Source organism: Cygnus olor, chromosome 8 (assembly GCF_009769625.2).
Source record: "Cygnus olor isolate bCygOlo1 chromosome 8, bCygOlo1.pri.v2, whole genome shotgun sequence".
NCBI classification, from domain to species: domain Eukaryota; kingdom Metazoa; phylum Chordata; class Aves; order Anseriformes; family Anatidae; genus Cygnus; species Cygnus olor.
In genome coordinates, this window is record NC_049176.1 from 27379547 (window position 1) to 27398754 (window position 19208).

The 19208-nt window shown below is 39.4% G+C and overlaps 1 protein-coding gene across 1 annotated transcript; it reads right to left on the reverse strand.

The window, feature by feature from the left end:
- Nucleotides 1–1035: 1035 nt before the first annotated feature.
- Nucleotides 1036–19192, reverse strand: NDC1 (NDC1 transmembrane nucleoporin). Its single transcript, XM_040565025.1, has 18 exons — nucleotides 18702–19192; nucleotides 18495–18615; nucleotides 17405–17506; nucleotides 16808–16982; nucleotides 16181–16319; nucleotides 14706–14814; nucleotides 13152–13203; nucleotides 12387–12519; nucleotides 10329–10421; nucleotides 8979–9060; nucleotides 7931–8086; nucleotides 6564–6818; nucleotides 6314–6432; nucleotides 6016–6066; nucleotides 4609–4672; nucleotides 3504–3604; nucleotides 2364–2524; nucleotides 1036–1295 (listed from the first exon to the last, which is right to left on the reverse strand). The coding sequence occupies exons 1-18, from the start codon at nucleotides 18750–18752 to the stop codon at nucleotides 1232–1234; spliced, it is 2028 nt and encodes a 675-aa protein (XP_040420959.1). The 5' UTR covers nucleotides 18753–19192; the 3' UTR covers nucleotides 1036–1231.
- Nucleotides 19193–19208: the final 16 nt, after the last annotated feature.

The window sequence follows — 19208 nt, forward strand, 5'->3', positions numbered from 1 at the left end:
CATACAGCGTCTATATGTCAAGAAAATTAAATGCCTCTGTACTGAGGAAAGCAATATGGAGATCCCACTGTGGGTTTGGGTTTCTCCTCTCTTCTTACAGGTCCCTGCTAAGGAATTATTTTTACACAACCACTCTGTCAGCCAGCTGATCCACCACACCAACATAACTGACATCCTGGTCATCTTTGGATCTTAGGTGCTCTGGTAAAAACACAGGGCTGTAAGCACTGAATGGAATGGAAGGAGAAGAATGCAAATTTTCTTTCCCATCATCACACTAAAAGCATTTTCAAGACCATTCAGCTTACCTTACTGTAATTGCCTTGAGATAAAACTACTGCAGCTACCTCTCAGCACTTCATATTCCATACAAGTTTTGTGTAGACATCACAGTAACTGGAGTCAGTTTAAAAATGGGATCGTTCCTTTTCAAACAACTTTGTCAGGTTTGCTTATGAATACAGTTCAAAAAAATGCTTTTAAAATCATATTTCTCATCAGAAGCTACCAATAATGTGTTGGTTTTTTTTTTTGAAATATCTGGATATGTTGTCACAGTATCACTACCTGGAGTTTTACCACATAATGTTTCCTGTATGTTTCAGTGTAGATCAGAACTTAGTTTTCTAGGTCACCTTAGAGATAAAATCCAAGCTGATAGCTTCAAGTAGTACTTGTGTGTTAACAATGCCTTTCTGCACACCCATTTCACCCAGAAGGAATATTTCCATCTGACAGAAGAGAAGGATGTTTTATTCCTTGACACATCTGTTCCCTACCCTTAAAGTACATGCTTCATCTGCACTAAAACTATTATCAACTGAATTGATGAAACACTTAGGCACATTAAGCATCTATGTAAATCTCTACTCAGCCCTTTATCAGGAAAGAATAGGAAAAGAAGGCAAGGGGGGAGGAACAGTGAGGGATCCAACTGGCAAAGTAACTGATCATCTCAAACACCACAGTCTTACATGAAATAAGAACTGGTACACTGACACTCTCACGTGTAAGTGATATTAAAAGAAGGCAAGATGAATTTTAAAACATTTTATTGTACAAAAGATGAACCGAACCAAAACTGAAACCTTTTCTACAATTTTAAGAGTTTTATCCTGCAACTTGTGCTTCCACATGCTTTTCCAAAAAGCCACGATAAAACAGCTCAGTAGTTCCACTTCCTTCTTACCAAGAGTATTGAACAAACTGTAGCTGTATCAAAATCTGTTGTTTATTCTTTGTATTCCAAGAACTGCTGAAGTCTTTTCTTATGTTCTGGAGACACTTGCACTGCACTAAAAAACAAAACACAGAACATAAGATTTTACGTTAAATGTAATACACCACAAAATAAAGCCTCAAGCCAAAACTAAGTGTACATTGAAATAAACAACTACACTTGAGCTGAAATTTAGAAAACCCAGCTGTATGAAAAACCTGCGTTCCAAGAAAAACGCACAAAGGTAGATATTAATAATTAAAAGTGTCAGTTCTTAACCTCAACAGCTTTCACTACTGAAAGACACTTGTCCCCAGAAACCTCATCTACTTCTTTAGCCACGTAAATCATGGAATCATATACTGACAGAACATCCTAAATTGGAAGGGACCCACAAGGCTCATTCATCTCCTGGCTCCACAAAGGACTACTTAAAATTAAACCATGCATCTGAGAGTGTTGTCCAAATGCTTCTTGAACTCCAGCAGGCTTGGAGCCTTTTCCAGTACCCAAACATCCCCTTGATGAAAAACCTTTTCCTAATATCCAATATGAACTGGTTCAGCTTCATGAGCAATTGTTCACCTCGCAAGAGTCATATAAGTAAGAAAGAATCTCTCAAAAGTGATCTCTCCTGTACTTCTAGTACTTCGAACTGAGTGACATTTCATCCCCACAGAGATGGGCAGATTCTGAAGGATGTTTCAGTCCCACATATTTAGAGGCCAAGTATAAGAGTCTGCCTGCTGTGATAGCAGCTGAGGGTCAGACAACCAAGAAGGGTGGGAGCTTGATTATGTGGGGGCTGCACAGGTTTCTCAGAATTCTCTCCCCACTAAACAGATATTTGTCTGTAGCTGATTTACTTTCTTTTCAACAGCTACAATTTAATAAATGAGTGGTATTCATGGACCGCTTCTAAATAATTCATGAAAAATCACTAAACATCTGCCCAGAAATACAAGAAGTTTCTAACAGGGACCATACATCTATGCAAGAATTTTGTAAGATTCAACAAGCCAAAACACACTAAAATACCAAGTTAGAAAAACATCTTAAAGGGATTCTTGCAAAAACATCCATTTTTCTACAGTAACATTTAACTGAACTATATTTAGCAAGCAAGGAATCATGAAGTTCTTACTTTAAGTGTTCTCCAAAGACAGTAGTTATCCGGTATAGCGCGGTTTTCAGAGACGCTCTAAGTGCAAATCTTAGCGTTTTGTAAGATGTGTCCACCAGACTTCCTGAGATCCTGGGAGGTTTGCTGGAAACATGAGGCAGTTTGAAGTGTCTGTCTACAACCTAATTGAGAAAAAAAACACAGATTAGCTTACTTCATCTGTTTAATTACTTTATAATAGAACTAGCAACATGTCTATGTTAAATAAAGCACAAAAAAGAAGCACAAGTTCAGAAATTCACTAAGATATGCATCTAAGACCAAGCTTTGTATTTGAGACCTTTCATTTCTAGGCCATCAATATGAGCACAGAAAGATGTTCTGTGAAATAAGATTCTCTTATAATGAGTCTTAAAACTAAGCACAGCACACACACTGAAGTATGAAACCAATTCTGTTCTCTATTATGCCTTGTTTCCTTAAAAAAAAAAAGTGGCTTTCCCCTTTCCTTCCCCCCAGTGCTGGTTCTTGGAATAGATAACTTATACTGAAGAGCTTAAATAACCTCAGAATTCTTTCCAAGAATCTCCCCCATTGAGGAAGTATAAAATGATTATTTCAATAAGACATGCATAGCCTTGAAAACAAATCTGCTTTTTTTTTAAAAAAAAAAAAAGTACTCATTTCCAAACCTTGATAATTTGAACAACTTGAGTAATGCCCTAGTGTTAGTAGAGAAACACCATGCTGATCTTATCTCCTGTGATTTGCAATGTCTCCAAGTGCTTTGGGTTGCACAAGGAATTGTGTACAGCAACTAAAGATGAAGCCCTAACTATGCTTAAAACATAGTAAGTTTGCTGCATCCCTGAAACAAGGTTTAACTGAGCACTTAGCACCATTTATTTTTTAAGTGAAACATGCCAGTAAAAATGTGGCTTCTACATTTCATAAATCTAACGAGGTTTTTATTCAGCTGTTTCATCATTAACTTAGCGGCTATTAGCTGTTTTGTTTAGGTTATCTGCAGATGAGAAGCCGTTTATAGCAGTGACAACTTTAACGTTATGATTGGTCAGCAGTATCAAAATATAAAATTAACATAACTCCTTCTCCTCTAATAAACTTGTTCAGTGGTAAGGAAAAGTTAATGGTTTTCACCTCCTGAAGCGTCAGTAGAGTATTCAGGATAGCTGGCAGGGTAGTTTGAACAACTCCAAATTGGTCTTCAGTAAAAGAAGCTGCTACCAAATGAGACAGACCTTTGGGGAGGGAAAAAAGTTCGCTATAATTACAAGATTCTCAACTTGTGAACCATTTACAACAATCCCATTTTTGCATGAAGATTCTCCTAGTGTGGTGCAATTCTTAAGACTACAGCCAAGTAACGGATACCTCAGCTTTGACTTGCTTCAGGACTAAATCAGACACTGGTTTGACAGCTGTACAGTTGCTTGAGATTAATAAAGGACGTGATACAATAGATAAATTTTAAAAGAGAATTGTCTCCCTTTGCACTCCTCTGATCGGAACTGTACCTGACATCAACCAAAAGACAAGACCTATTTCACAATCCCTGCCATACAGAAACATTTCTGGATCATTTAACTTTTTGTTCAGCTTGTACAAGAACTTTACTACTCCAAAGGGAAATTTGGATTTAGCTTCCCCTTCTTGGTTTATTAGTTTATCATATTTTTAAAATTGTACAGCCTAGCCCCTTGGCCCCTGTTAAAACACAAATGGCACTTTCCGCTCATGTGTAAAGCTGTAGGTATTATTCCCATCTCCGAACTGTATTTCTTGGCTCATCACTTTCAGTCTGGCACAGCCTGTCTTATCTGCCCATAAAACATCTAACCTAGGAAGCTGATCAATGTTTGCACAGTCTAATACTATAAAAGATTCCATAAACACTGGTATTTGCTCTTGACTTTGAAACAAACAAGAAAATCCTGTTGTGCAACCACACACTCACTGTTATTTTAAATCTCTCTGGACTATCTCTTCCCAATTATTTTTTAATTTATTACTTAAGTGCCTCCCCATCACTCCCTCCCTCTGCTCTCTGTGATTAACAAGAGAAAAATTCAGACCCTTTTTACAGCAGGTTTACTTCCTAAAAACATTGTAAGTTTATTACTGAAACTAATGTAAAAGAGATTCATGTTGGAGAAAAGCAACAGAAATCAAGTTCAGGAATTGCTACCAAACCTCTACAGAACAAATTAAAGGTGCAGAAAAACTGGGAACAGAAACCGCTTACCTTCCAATGCCCAGATGTGCATTTGGGCATCAGAGAAAACAGCTTGGATGGAGGCCTCTGGATGCTGAGAAGAAATCAAAGCATTCTGAGTGCAGGTTCTAAACAGTGTCACCAACATTGCAGGTTTCAATTAAGGTATTAGACATCTGACAGGGTCACATCCCTCCCCTCAGAAAAGATCTGCAAGGCCAGCAAACTTTAGGGAATGCATAGAAAAATCTGATCTTTCAATAAACCAAAGTTCTTTTGGGGCAGCAGCTGCCCACAAAGCTATAGCTCCAACTGGAATTTCAAAAAAAAAAAAAAAGTATATTAGCTAACAAGCTTCCGAGGGCTAAATAAGCAATACAATCCCTCCATTCCTGTTTCATCGTCTTATTTGATTCAGTCTCCATTCCAGTCTAACTGATCCGAAAACACTGCTGTACACGTAAGCATGAGTCATTTTCACATGCACGGAAAAGATCTGCATATAAAAATATGAACTTTACTTGCAAGAAACATTTAAAACTATGAAAAACAAAGATCTACTGTAGCGGAGAGTGCTTCTGTAAAACTTAATTGAACAAAATTCAGTTATATGAAGAGCAACGCTCAATTGTTTTTCTGCATAAATACTACACGAGTTTAGTTTAAGCTCTCAAGTTCACCTGGAAGGCAGTAGTTATGTTAGTATGAGTATTTCAAAAGGAGAAATTCCCAGCATTCCAGCTACCATTTCCCCCACAAAGGAAATCTATGAAGCATTCACTTGGTACACAGACCTGACAAATAGAAATTAACTGAATTCTAACTTTAACTAGAGGCCATATTATCTAACATTTAGCATACAGAGACAATTGCATTTTTATGTTCTCACTTGTGTTTTACTACACGATACTTTAAGCAAAGTGCAGTTTATAAACAGCCTAGTTTAAACAAGCATTTTTATTCTTTTATTCATGTATAGAATTCCTGTTGCAGTAGGAATCAGTCACAGAATCATTCAGGTTGGAAAAGGCCTCTACGATCATCTAGTCCAACCTTTAACCTACTACTGACAAGTCCACCACTAAACTGTGCCACTCCGCTCTACATCTACACGTTTCTTGCAGAGCTCCAGGCACAGTGACTCAACCACTTCCCTGGACAGCTATTCCAATGCCACACAACCCTTTCAGTAAGGAAATTTCTTCTAATATCCAACCTAAACCTCCTGTGGTGCAACTTGAGGCTATTTCCCCTCGTCTTAGCACTTGGTGCATGAATCTCACAGTAAAAGCAACAGTGTACATATGGAAAACCTTAAATTAAAAAAATAATTTTGTAATCATTGCCACATGTAAGAAGTACAATGACAAAGCAGATCCCATCTGCGCATGCATTTGTAGACCATGCTGCTTAGTCACAAAACAAGATCATGACTACCTTGCTGAAGAAATACATTATCAGCGCTCGTCTTGACAAGAAGTTTTTTATCTGAAAAGAAATAGAAAATTTAAAACATTGCATTTATCTGAAGGTATGCACAGTTGGACCTCCTCAACTCTACTATTTTTTCCATAGCAAAAAGGAATTGGGTGTGGGGAGAAAGGTTTTTTTTTATTAAGTTATGTAAGATAATTGGAGAAGGAAGTGTTCATTCAAAAAAATGAAGTTCTTTCAGCAGCGAGAACACCTAAGCTGTGCTGGCTGTAACTTATCTGTGCTGCAACTTTTACTCTACCTGTTCTTGCTTGTTCTGAAGCCATGTGTAAATAAAGCTGGGCTGTACTGCCTCACTGCCAACTCTTGCAACAGAGAGCACTGGGAAGGATTCGTGGTGGGAACCATTCATTTGCAGACCTACAAGAGAAATGCAGTCTCTTCAAAAAACTAGTTGCTGTCACTTTAGTCCTAAAGATACAGATCTCTACTGCCATCTGTTACACCTATGACTAGAAGGCTAAGAACAAGTGTAGTGGAAGAGTGTCTACCTGAACCTGATGTCCACAGCTTTGGTCCCCTTCTCATAACATGAGGACTTTGGACTGATCCATGCCAAGGAGAGTTTAAATCCAGAATTCCCACCTTGGAGGTTAAAGCAGGTGAACTGAAAGGTGAGCCAATATCAGACCCAGGTGATGTCTTTGAAGGCATTAGGGGCGATTTAACCAGGGAAGACATGGAGGCTCTGTGAATGACGTTAGACCTCTGTGACTGGAATGGCATGTCTTCTGTCACCGCAGCTCCTGACAACAGAAAAACACTGCGTGTAAACAAACAGGCTGGCACGTATGAAATAGGTAATGGGTCTGCTATTTGATTGCTATTTCAACAGCTTCTGTATGGTCAGAATTCTCATTAATGGACATTGTTTCCACTGTGGTCTTGCAAAGAAGTAAAAAATCAACATGAGTATGAAGTGTTTTGAAAGTTCATCAGTTCAAGAACAAGTGAGAAGATCTGTCTGGATCCCCCCCCCCCTTTGCTAACTAGCATTACTATGTGCTGGTATGTATCAACGTAAGGTGTGCTTTTAGTATTAAGTACCAGAAAACAAAGCTGCTTAAGGAGAATCCCTATGTAAGAATGCCAATTCTTCCTCATTCTGCTTGGTAAGTTAGAAAGACACGTCAGTGTCAAATTCCAAGGCAACAGCGGCACCAGAAGAAATCCACCTCTGACATGCCAACAGTTCCCTGCTGTTCCCAGGACAGGAGCATACTTGTGTCCCAGGCACTGACTGCTAAGGGATTCAGTTACCTGGCAGCCCTCGTGCTAACACAGCTCTGCTGCCAGGAACGATGCCCAAGTCCGTCATGTGAAACACCCCAAATGCTTGCCAACCGCACACAGCTCACTCGAGTCAAACTGGCTTTTCTTTTACTACCGTGATACTCGGTAAACTGCATGAACATATTCAAAGTCCCTATAACAACAAAACAAAGAGTCATTTTACCATCTTAAACTAATCACAAGAGCAGCCACACAAATTATAATGCCTCTCTTGGCGAGACTTAAGTTCTCCCTGTAATAGGCTCAACCACTTACTAAAATTGTGATAGTTACTTTCCTAATTAATGCAAGTGTGGAAAAATGCACTGTATTGAACATGTCATACAAAGCAAAACAAGTAAGCATGCTCTTTCAAAGTTCTCCATTTATTCTGGGATTATTGCAACAAGAATGGTTGAAATTAAATTGGGGGTGGGAAGTGTTTTGTTTTTTTTACTGTTTCCATTTATTTGCAGAAAACCCCACTACTCATTTTTCCATATAATTAAATTCATACTAATGTATGTATGTAATCTATAGGTATTTCCATGCTTTATAAACTCCTACGAGCATTTCCTCACACTACCTGGAGTCTGTGGAGGTACTTTCATCTCTCCCGCTTGCTGTTTTGCTCTCCCGTTTGCTGCTGCAGCTTCCTGCTGTGTGATCAGCCGCTGGGTCAGATCACTCAGAAGATTCAAACACTCCCTCGATATCGCAGTCCAGTTGTGTGGGTGCCCACCTAGCAGTATGCAGACAAAATGAAATGCAGTAGGCATGTTTGATCCTGATGTTCATCACTGCATCTATTCTGACAGTGCACATTTGCTCTCAGCTTAAGCTTCAAAGACCATAGTGCCATTCAACTTCTGAAAAGCCACAGTGTTTTCACTGCGACCGTTTATTTATAATGAAAGGAAAATGAAAACATGGACAGATTCTACCCTCTGTCAACGAATAACTCTAAAATAGACTTCAGCAAAACCCATTAAGCAAGTGGGAAACGCAGGCAGTTTGGCCCATCAGATTTGATATCTGCTAAACAACTAAAATGAACCAAGTGATACCAATGGTGGTGGTAAACAATTCTGAAGTAGTGCAAACATCAGAATTCCTGATGAGGTGCCACAAAGTTTTTGAAGTCTTCTAGGCAGTTTCAATTGCCCTCCTCTGCCCTATCTTTGTATATAGGGAGAGGCTTGTGTACTAATTAGAATCATAGCCATTGTTTGCTTTCAAAACTCCAGTGGTGACTCATTATTTATGCTCAATTTAATCTCACATCTGACCATTAGGCTCACATACACATCTGTTAGACAACTCAGTTTAGACTATTTGATGGGTGATGTCAAGAGGACCCTGCTTTCAATACTTTAAGACCTGTGTTTCCTCATGGCTGCCATTTAAATCAAACAACAGGGACCAATATTTATTGAGTTTAGTAGATGAAATGATATGAATACAGGTAATTAGGCATTCTTTTGGAACAAGCATCAGAGAAATACTTTTACTTATGAGGTCTTCCAGATTACATAGCATACATCACAGCATTAAAAAAAAAAGACTAGTCAAAGCATCGACTAGCATTAAAAAAAAAAAGAAAAGAATCAACATGAGAGCGCTTTTATAATTACCTGGCTGACTAAGGCTAAAGACTTCCTGCCGTCGAACAGGGGAATACTGGGAAAGCAACATCAAGTCTTGCAAGGCTAAGAACTGCAAAGGAAAATGTTTTAGTTCACACAAAGTCCAAGTGAGTTCCTTAAAAACTGTACTTACACAAACAAATACAATCGCTAACGGAGACTGAGTTTACAAAGACTAAAACCAGCACAGTGACAGGAGAAAAAGGGGCGGCAAAGGACTGCACGGGTCCCTGGAACCACTTCGGATGGGGCTGCCGAGTAGAGCTTCAGAGAACTTTACCGTTCTTTAAAAATGACCTACCGCACTATTTTTTCATTTTATTTTTTTAATCTTAACAGCTAACAATGCGGACAGAAAGAGCTCAGAAGTCTAAAGACAGAACTGTTTTAGCAAGCCAGAGCTCAGCTGCAGTGCGCCATACGGTACAAAACCTAATAGTGCTTTTTTCATGTAATTAACCAGTTAACGTGGCAGTCCAATGATAGCCGGATTTCTCTCACTATGCAAGATCCAATTATAAGCTAGACACTTTAGTAACTGCTGAGATTATAAAGCAGATTGTGCTGTGCTCAATTCTTCCCCGCGGATCCTTTGATAACACAAAGCTGAAAACAGAATTCAAACAAATTGCAGCCTATTATACCTTTAGTTTTATCAGAGATCCGTATAATCATTAAGTATGGATCTTCCACGTGCAGAATATTATCTTCATTTACATAATGCTTCTTATATGAGGTCAATTTTATTTAATTATAACCAGTAAGTTTGATTAATGTCTACCATAGATGGACCAAAATTACTCTCCTTTAGTCACAGACTTTAGTTGTTTTTGTATTATTGTCTTTTGGGGAAAAAACATCCCAATTCCCAATATAAATATGGAAATAATTTTTAATTTCAAGAGAGATCACATGTTAGAACTCAAGCATAAGCAGTAGGAGCAAAACGTTAGAAGTGTACAAAGCTATGACAAAATTCCTGTTTACTTAACAGAGACCCAAAGCTGAAAAAGTTTAAAAAAACACAAGCGTCATTAACCTTTTGTGTTAGCACCAGTACAAACTAGCGCATTTGTTGCGGACAAATACATCTCACCCCTAATTAAAGTAGTCTGTCTTCAGGCTAAAAGTAGTACAGCATAGTGAGCACCAGCAGATGTCACTACTAACCAAGTTTTCACCACTGAGTGAAACTGCCTTGTTGACTGTGCTGAGGAAGCTGTTTAAAGAACTAAGAACTAGCACCGCAGTTAAAGTAACTGCTACACAGAAGAGCACGGTTTCAGAATCACCTTCCTAGCACACATCTAGCCAGGAAGATGATGGAAAACTACTTACCTTTATAATCAGGGGAGGGTTGCTGTTTAAGATTTTAGGCAGGCACTGGTCTGTCTCCTCAGCAAAAGTCGGCTGAACAGGAAAATGATGTGTCTAAATATAAACACCAGAAATCGTGTTATTCAGAGCAAAACACAAGGAAAAAAGCTTATGAAACACCACACCTGAGCTGTTACTTGTTAGAAGAATGTTGAACTACAAAAGCACGTACCCAATTGCTTCAACTTACTGTAAGCTAGCTTGAAACTTAACAGAAACAGCAAGCAAAGAAGTCTACTCTCTACATTTAAAACCGCAGTCTTAGAAAATCCAGCTACCTTTATCTTCAGATACCTTCCATGTATCCATATAGTTAGGCACATCATATCGCTACAACAGTAACCTAAACTACACGCCTGGGGGAAAAAAAAAAAATCTAGCAATGCCACACAGAGAAACAAGACAAATCTACACTATATGTCTGTCTTTAATAGCATAACTAATATGGTGAAAACCAGAGGGGTTCCTTTATCAAATAAAGGAAGACTTTAGAACTCCTCTCTTACACTGTTTCACTGATAAACGAAGAAGTTCTTAGGCATGATATCTGTATTCTGTGCTTTAACAGAATTTGTTTCTGATCTTGCAGCTACATTGTTTAAAATGCAAACTACAGCGCTTAAAGTTTTATCAAATATTTCATCTTTTTAACACTACTTAACATGACATGGGACAGACAGGTAATCCGTGCCCAATTCACTGAACTTGTATTACAGACCATTGCTTTTTTTCCTCCTCCCTTTCCAACTACGAAATTGAAATTTATAATAGCAATTGCTTTCAAAGGGTTTATAAAGTGACTGTGTAGAACTGATTGAAGCTTACATCTTTACTGCCTTTTCCATTAATACACTGCAACCATTTGCAAACAGCTCTGGAAGTGTTCTGAGCTAATCAAAGATTTCAGGCGGGTGAGCTTATCTTTTGTTCAGCAGTCAAAAGGGCAGCATCCATTTTATACCTTCACAACTCGATGCTTCTTTTCTTTTCCATACTTTTGTAAGTGATACAATAATTAGTGACTTACAACGTCCACTGGCACTTCGACTATTATCCTCTGAAACAGGTTGTTCACACACCAGAGCTGTTGTTCAGCTGTCTACAGATTCTGACATCATTACAGCAGTTATGCTTGACTTGTTGTTAATCCTTTTTCCACATACAATCACAAACAGAGACCTTTTAAAATTAAAGCTAATACTCCAAGAAGCACTGTGTAACCTTTCATCCCTTAAGAGTGCTTCATACTAGTACATTGGCCAGGGATCTAAACCTCACTTGTTTTCCTACTGATATGCAGTCTAAGACAGTTTTCAAAAAAAAATAATCCAAGTTAGATGAACACTTTTTCCTCAATTCTTACAAAGAAATATCTGGATTAGCCAAATATCAAAACCACCAATTCTCTGGTGGCAAGATTTCCTCCTCACCCCTCCAGCCCCCATCACCGCCTCAGATTTATTTTTAATAAGATTCATTATATATTTAAATGGTCTTTTTTTAGCCATATTAATCTGTAACAATGATTGAATGAAAAGGAAAAAAATGTATTAATTCCCAAGATTGCTTGAAGTCTATTTTAATACTGCAGCCTGAATTCTATTAACACGTCTCTACATAGGAGAACTGTGGATTTTGATGACTTGTTGAAATTTGAGATTTCCAGAGCTTAGCTCACAGAACACTGACATCATTTTCTTCTCTTTTCTACTGAGAAATTGGATTGAGAGCTATACATTTCCTGGGTGTATTATCTTCCCATGTAACCTGCAGCTGTTTGTCACAAGTCTTTGGATAGTCGCACGCTCAAATACAAAATCATTTCATGGGAACACAGGCAGAGACCAAGCTGACAAGTCCTGCCAGGCGCTAAAGGGTCCTGTGCTGGCACAACATCCTGACACCCAAAGAGGACAAAGAACATGGTGCAGTTTCTATGAAGTATGAAGATACATTTTTGGAAAAAAAGTATCTGTGAAACACTGTATTATACCTTCAGCATTGTGACTGAATACTAACCTCTGTAGCATAGATCTTGAAGAGTAACCAGGCAATGTACCAGGTAATCAGAAGAAATGCACCACATAACCAGGTATGGTAGAACAAAGAGAGGTCCAATAAGCCACTCAGAGTGTCAAGGGGATGCAATTTCCTGCAGATAAAACATCAAGAAGATACAAGTATTTTTATTATGGAAGACATCTATAGTAAAGTGTATTCTTGCAATTGATGCTATTGTAAAGTTGCCTTTTTCTTTTCCTCCAAAAAGTTTCTTGAAGATGCTAAGGGATCCCATTTCTTTAATTTTTCAGTAACTGATTAAACGAAATTAAAATTACTGAAATTAAGGAAAAAATTAATACAAAATAAGTATTAATGACCACAGCCATTTAAGGCATTAAGAGCTCCAGCTTCCCCATTTTAAGAGAAATGATAGACATATTTTAAATGCAAATATGCTAAAAACCACAGAAGCAGATAAAACGTGAGATTGGGAGAGATCAGCCTCTTTTAGGTTTATGAAAATAAAGGATATCAAAGAGGATTTCTTAATGACCATCTATAAGATGATTTCTACCGGGGGGTTGTTGGCTCTCTTCGGATTTATTTCAGAAACGTCCAGTGCTCCCCAAGTTCTGCACTGGGAAGCGAGGGACAAAGTCTCACTACATGCAAAGAAACAAGTTGCTAAGAAAAACCAAGTCACTAAGCTGGACTACTTTAGCAAAGGGAGCTGTTGGCAATATTCTCCTGTAAGTACTGTAAGCACAATGTATTACCCACCTGTCTATGTGAAGATCCATTGTGGTACTTATCCATACTTTTGGGATATAACCTAGGGGAGAAAAAACACAAAACAACAAAAACAAAACGCTGAAACAAGTAAAACACTGACAAACATGTACACAAACAGGCCAAAAAGAAGATCAAAGTAGAATGCACGTACAGAGACAGAATGGCTTTGTAACACGCATGCACTAGGAAACAATCTGCCTTTGGGTTTTCTTTGTTTTGTCTTTTTTAAAAATAGGAACAAGAGAATGAGAAAAGGCTTCAGGACAGCAAATTTACAGTGAGATGTAGATCTTATTACGAGTTTTCTTGCTAGCTTCTCAGCATTGGAATTATTTCTGTTTCTTCCCTAACAAAAGAGGGATAACATTAATTAATATTAATTCTCACCACAGCTCAGGCAGCAGCAGAGTGCTTTTAAGAGAATGGAAGTTGATAGAGATGCACTATAATTGTAATTTACCCCCTTAACGTAAATAAAATGGAAGCAATTCTAGCATACTTTTACGTTATTTAGGAGTATAACTACAACCATAACAACAACAACAAAAAAAAAAATCACTGATTTTTTGGAAGTCCAGCCCAATCATCCCCATTAGCATAGATTATTCACTATACTTTTAAGGAATAAACTTTGGACTCACTCAGAAAGGAGGCATATTGGCTTTACTTCCAAATGCATTTTTTATTATCGGGAGAAAAAAAGCAAAGTGCTAATTTTTGCTTTAAAATAGTAAAAACATACTAACACTATACACATTGAAGTCATACCCACTGCCAGTATGTCAGGTTCAGCTCTAAGGCTGTGTTCCCAACACCAGGCAACAGAAGGAACAGGCCAAGGCAGGGAGATGTTTACCCATGTTATAAAAGATTTGAGAATGTTTAAAGAAAAAAGGGAATATAAATTACAGTTGAAAACAAAATTTTTCATTCGCACTTCGGGACATTTTTGCGCATTTTCAGGTCTTTTTGACACAGATCAGGATAGACATACAAACAGCAGCCCAAAGCACCAGGTTTTCAAACGCAGACCTGTAAAACGCTCGCTGGTTTGTTTGGTAGCTCCTCCTGTGTGCGAGTTACTTCACAGCTGCCTGTAATGAGACTTCCCTCACAGAAGAGACCAACCAGAGACAATCCTCTGGAGGAGGACCAATGTTTCAGCACAGTGTCCAAAAACACAGATTTCAGGCTAGAAAATTACTGCTCCCCGCTGTCTTCATAGAATACTGTCACGTTCTTACAGTATTACCAACCAGATAAGAAATCCTTACAGAAGGTGCTTATCTCCTTGGAGAAGAAACGTTTCTCACATACTAAACAAAATTCTAAGACGCTTTAAGAATTAACACTAGTGCATGAGCACTGTGCCTTTTCTCACCGTTTTAGAGAGCTGTTACATCTCTTTGCTTAAGTAAGTTTGTATGCCTGCAGCAAGCTACCTGAGGGGCTGAAAAATAGCATAAAACACCTGCCTGCCTGAAACAATCAGTTTTCAAAAATACAGGAATTAAAAAATTAGAGAACTTCAGGAATCCTTACCAAAAAAGTAATATGCAACACAGAAGTTTCTAACCAAATACAGCGATTCCACACAACTGTGTTTAACAAGGAGAGGCAAAGATCTTCTGAAACGTAAGTACTTGTATTGCTAAAAACAAAAACATTAGTTTAATATTCTGCATTCAGAACAAAGCAAAGAAATGGTAAAAAAATAATAACAATGTTCTTAAAAACTTGTGGTCTAGACAAATTTAAAAAGATAGGTTAAGGCAATGCCAAGTGTTGCACCTACTATTTATTCTCCCAGGCAATTTCTGTCATTTTATAATCATCTCTAGTTTTCATCCCTTTCCTTGTAGCGGTATGAAAACATATAGGGAAAAAAACTGACTGCATACAATGGGAAACAACAAAAAAAAAGCTGCCTAATGCAAAACAAACAACAGACATTTCATCTGCTAGATTTCAGGTTAGATTAACAAGTGTTCCATTAAAACACAGGGAAAATTCAGATATATGAGAGTTATATTGTCAGCAATCCTCCAAGCAGCAACAGCGGTGTAATACTGATGCCTTTCTCCGTGCTAACAAATTAAATCTTTCCAAAAGAACAAAGCAACCTGTCTGACACTGTATGTAAATGAAGCAAAAGCAATTTTATTTTTTATTCAGCTAAGCTGCATTTAAATAAAAAAAATAATATTTGAATAATATAATTCTAAAAAAATACTAACTAGAGCATCACCAAAATGATGCTCGGTGTGCTGATAAACTGAATGGTCACAGATTGACTTAAATGTGTTCCACTAATACAACCAACCTCGTGTAAAGGCGCATTTTGCCAAATCGGTTGGACTTCGTAAATCTAGGAATCACATAAAGTTAGCGGCTGCTGTGAGACTACGTGAACAGAAGAAATACTTCTGAGATGATGTTTCACAAGCCACCCCTTACCACTTCTCACTGGTGAGATTTCTGCAGAACTGCTAGAGGCCCCTCCAAAGGGATTAATGCAATTCCTGTTTCATAGCAGCACGCACATGAAGTAACTTCGGAGGCTGAGTTTTAAGCAAATATCTATATGCTATTTAGACTTTAAATAATGTGGTATGCCATTACAACTGACATGCCTTTATTTTTATTTTTTAAAATACTCATGATTTCCAGCTTTTAGGTGACTTTTTTTTTGTCAGTCCCTGAAGTTAACGATCGGTTTGTGGATACTGTCTCTTTCCAGAAGCTCACTTTCTGCAGTGAAAGTGATCTTAATCAACTTCTAAATGCAACAGAGGGGCTTCGTCAGTCTGGATTTCTATGTTCATTTGAAAGGGGCTGAGCAGGAAGAAGGAAGGTGAACACCACTGGCATCGGAAGCTATGTGAGTACACACTTCATCTATTAGTGAAAGTTATCAGACAGCTGGTACAGCCATATTCAAAAAAAAAAAAAAAATCAAGGCTTTTTTGATCAGTTTCACTTAGACATCTTTCCACAAAGGTATTTAAATCTCTTACCTGTATAATTGGAAATGGCAAATAATTCATATTGTTAATAAGATACAAGAGACTATAACTGTATCCAATGAAAGCTCCAGAAAGTAGAAAGAAGAGGTGATACTCATTTAGGCACATCTGAGGAACAGCATCTTCTAGGCTAAAATAGAGAACTTAGTATTAATTCAAAGTTTAAAAAAAAAGTAGTCATTCTAGTCTTTAGAAGTTTGAATCGGATGTTCAATTTTACTCTCCTGATCAGTACCCATGATGATATCTCAGTAAGTTTTTTCCTGAAGTACAACTCCCACTATCTATTTTTGTAATTTATGTACGAGGATGCTTCTGATATTTAGTATGTCACATCAACCAAAAGACTGAGAATCAGTTCAAATAACTGTTCTGTCACCATTCGACTTTCCATTAACAGTTCCAGCAATTCCGATTTTCTGGCCCAGTTATCTCTCTACGCATCACAATATTTATAAAATAGGATACTGCCTAGCCTTTATTAAAGGCTATCAGCAAGAAATATGCTCATTTTTGATAGTACTCAAATTTTAGCCATCAGCTTAAAAAAAGGCCATCAGTAGATACATTTTACAATATAAATTATTTGCGTAATTTATCCTTAACGCTCACGATTACCTTTCTGAAGGTGTGCAGGGCACAGCAAGAAACTGGAACTTCCCTTTTGTCATAACTGCAGCGCACCAAGCAACCAGCATTCCCATTACAGCGTGAACAGCTGAATGGATAACTTGCTGAGGATGAATAATTTTTCCTATCAGCGCTAATCGAGAGCATGGTATCGATGGCACAACTGTAAATAAAAGCCAAAAGTGAATTTTCAGTTGTTACTAATAAAAACCCCCATTTGAAAAGAATGCCACTGGCATCAAAGAACTTTTCAGCTGCAGTCAGCCTCTAGTAAAGAAACCAAATAAGCAGCTCAGCTGAAGGGGGTGTCAGCCGTGAAGTAAGCAGGAATCTGAAATGCTTTTCCTTTGGCTGTTTGAGCCCCCCTCGGACTCACACAAGTCCACTGTTTTCAAGGCCTCCCTGCACCACTGCAGTAATGAGTAAATACAAACCATTACCTCTACTTAAAACTAACTTCTCTCTACATTAATTTATAAAGCAATCTGTCAGCGCTAAGTACATTGAATGTAAACGCAAATCCCTTAAACGGCCATCCGTTTTAAGCCAGGTTTTATAGCGAGTTCAGCAATGCGTATAACCCACCTGCATAGAATTCGACGTTGAAGATGCTTATTACCAGTATCACCACAGACATAAGGAGGATACAAAAGATGACATACGAAGTATACAAGTCATTGAAGGAATCTAAGATAAGAAAAAACAATTATTGCTCAGAAAACTGCAGTAACAAAGCAGTGACATTAATTAACAGAGTAACGGTTAAGCCTTTAACAATAACCCATCGAGGGCATAAAGAAGAGCAATGTTCAAAGGACTGTAATCTCATACTAGATCTGCCCAGCTGTATGACACTTCTGGATACAAATACACTTAAGTTTCATCTAAAAAGTACTTTATACCCTTAAAACTAGTTTTCTGATAAGCCACCACTCAGAGCTTTATTAAAAATAAAATCAATGTGAATTTAACCGTAGGTGATGTTACACAGCTTCCCTTTGTTTAACAAAAGCTGTGACCATACGGTCACGCTAGGCAGATAAGAAACTCCTCACAGAATAATTGATTTTTTTTCAGTTGTCTTTCAGGCCTTTATATTTCCAAAGGCAAAAAGAAATCAAGTCTCTCTGCCTCGAGCAGTTAAATGCTCACGGCTATCAAGCTTCCAGCTAAACGCTTCCCTTAATTTTCTGCACGTACACTGGAGGGAGAGAGAGTTCACCACATCGAGCGCGTTCTTTTGGGAATTCCACTTGAGATTCAAAGCATCGTGATGTGAGGAAACTTAAGTGCTTCACGGAAGGCGCAGTTGCCCATGGTGGAAAGGGGAAGTGTGTCCAAGTACTCAAAGCAGAGGGCTGCCTCTATCACCTCATTTTTTTCCTCTGAAGGATATACTTATTTGTTATTGCTGCCTAGAGAAAGCCGTGGCTATGGTGGTTTTAAGTAACGCAGAATTTTACATTTCAAAGCCTGCACACCACTTAGAAACGCACAAAGAAGGGAAACGCAAAGCCAGGCAGCCCCTACCCATCCCGAGACCGAGCCCAACGCAAAGATGGGGAAAAAAAAACACAGAGAGGCTTTTTGTAGGGCTACAAAGGCACCGAGGAACACCTCACTAAACGCTTGGCTCTACACCGGGCGCTAAGGCACCGGGCCGCGGGCCACCCACCGGCGATCCAGCGCAGCGGGCGGAGCGGCTGGGCGCGGCCGAGCAGCACGAAGGCGGCGGTGCAGGCGGGCAGCAGCAGCACGGACCAGGCGACGGCGGCCGCCAGCCTCCAGCCCAGCACCTGCGGGAGGCAAAACAGCGTCACGGGGTGGGCAGCGGGACCGGGGGAGGGGGGGGCGGGAAGGAGGGGGTCGGGGCCGCGCTCACCTGGCGGAGCAGCGCCCGCTGCCGGCACGAGGCCGCCGCCGCCGCCTCCATTGCCGGGCCCGCGCCGCCGTTCGAAGGGGCCGCCGCCCACCGCCCCCTTCCTCTGAGGCGGCTTCCGGTGCAAGGCGCGCCGGGAAAGGAGCGGAGCGGCGGCCGGTAGGGGGGGAGCGCGCCCAGCCCCAGAGGGAATGGGGGCGGCAGGGACTACAAGTCCCGGCGTGCGCTGCGCCGCGGGGGGGGAGGGGGGGCTGCGGTATGGGGGCGGGGCGAGCTCCGCCTGAGGGGAGGAAAGCCCCGAGGGGGGGGAGGGCACCTCAGGGTCAGCCCCTGTGGGGAGTTCGAGGTCCCCGCCAACCCAAACCAGTCACGTTCTCTGAATTTTAAGTTTTTTTAAACATTTTGACAGTACCACGTATCAACAAATGTATTTTTGAGTCCTAAAAGGTACCCAGGAAGAGAAAGCGGCCATGCGGGAGGAAAGATTCTCACATTGATCCACGCGATTAA

Excerpts from the sequence above, each read along its gene's own strand:
- NDC1 (XM_040565025.1), bottom strand. The coding sequence starts at position 18,752 with ATGGAGGCGGCGGCGGCGGCCTCGTGCCGGCAGCGGGCGCTGCTCCGC. Across the intron at positions 17,507-18,494 it reads CCCGCTGCGCTGGATCGCCG|ATTCCTTCAATGACTTGTAT; the intron begins GTGGGTGGCCCG and ends TTCTTATCTTAG. Across the intron at positions 6,819-7,930 it reads AGTACCTCCACAGACTCCAG|GAGCTGCGGTGACAGAAGAC; the intron begins GTAGTGTGAGGA and ends TTCTGTTGTCAG.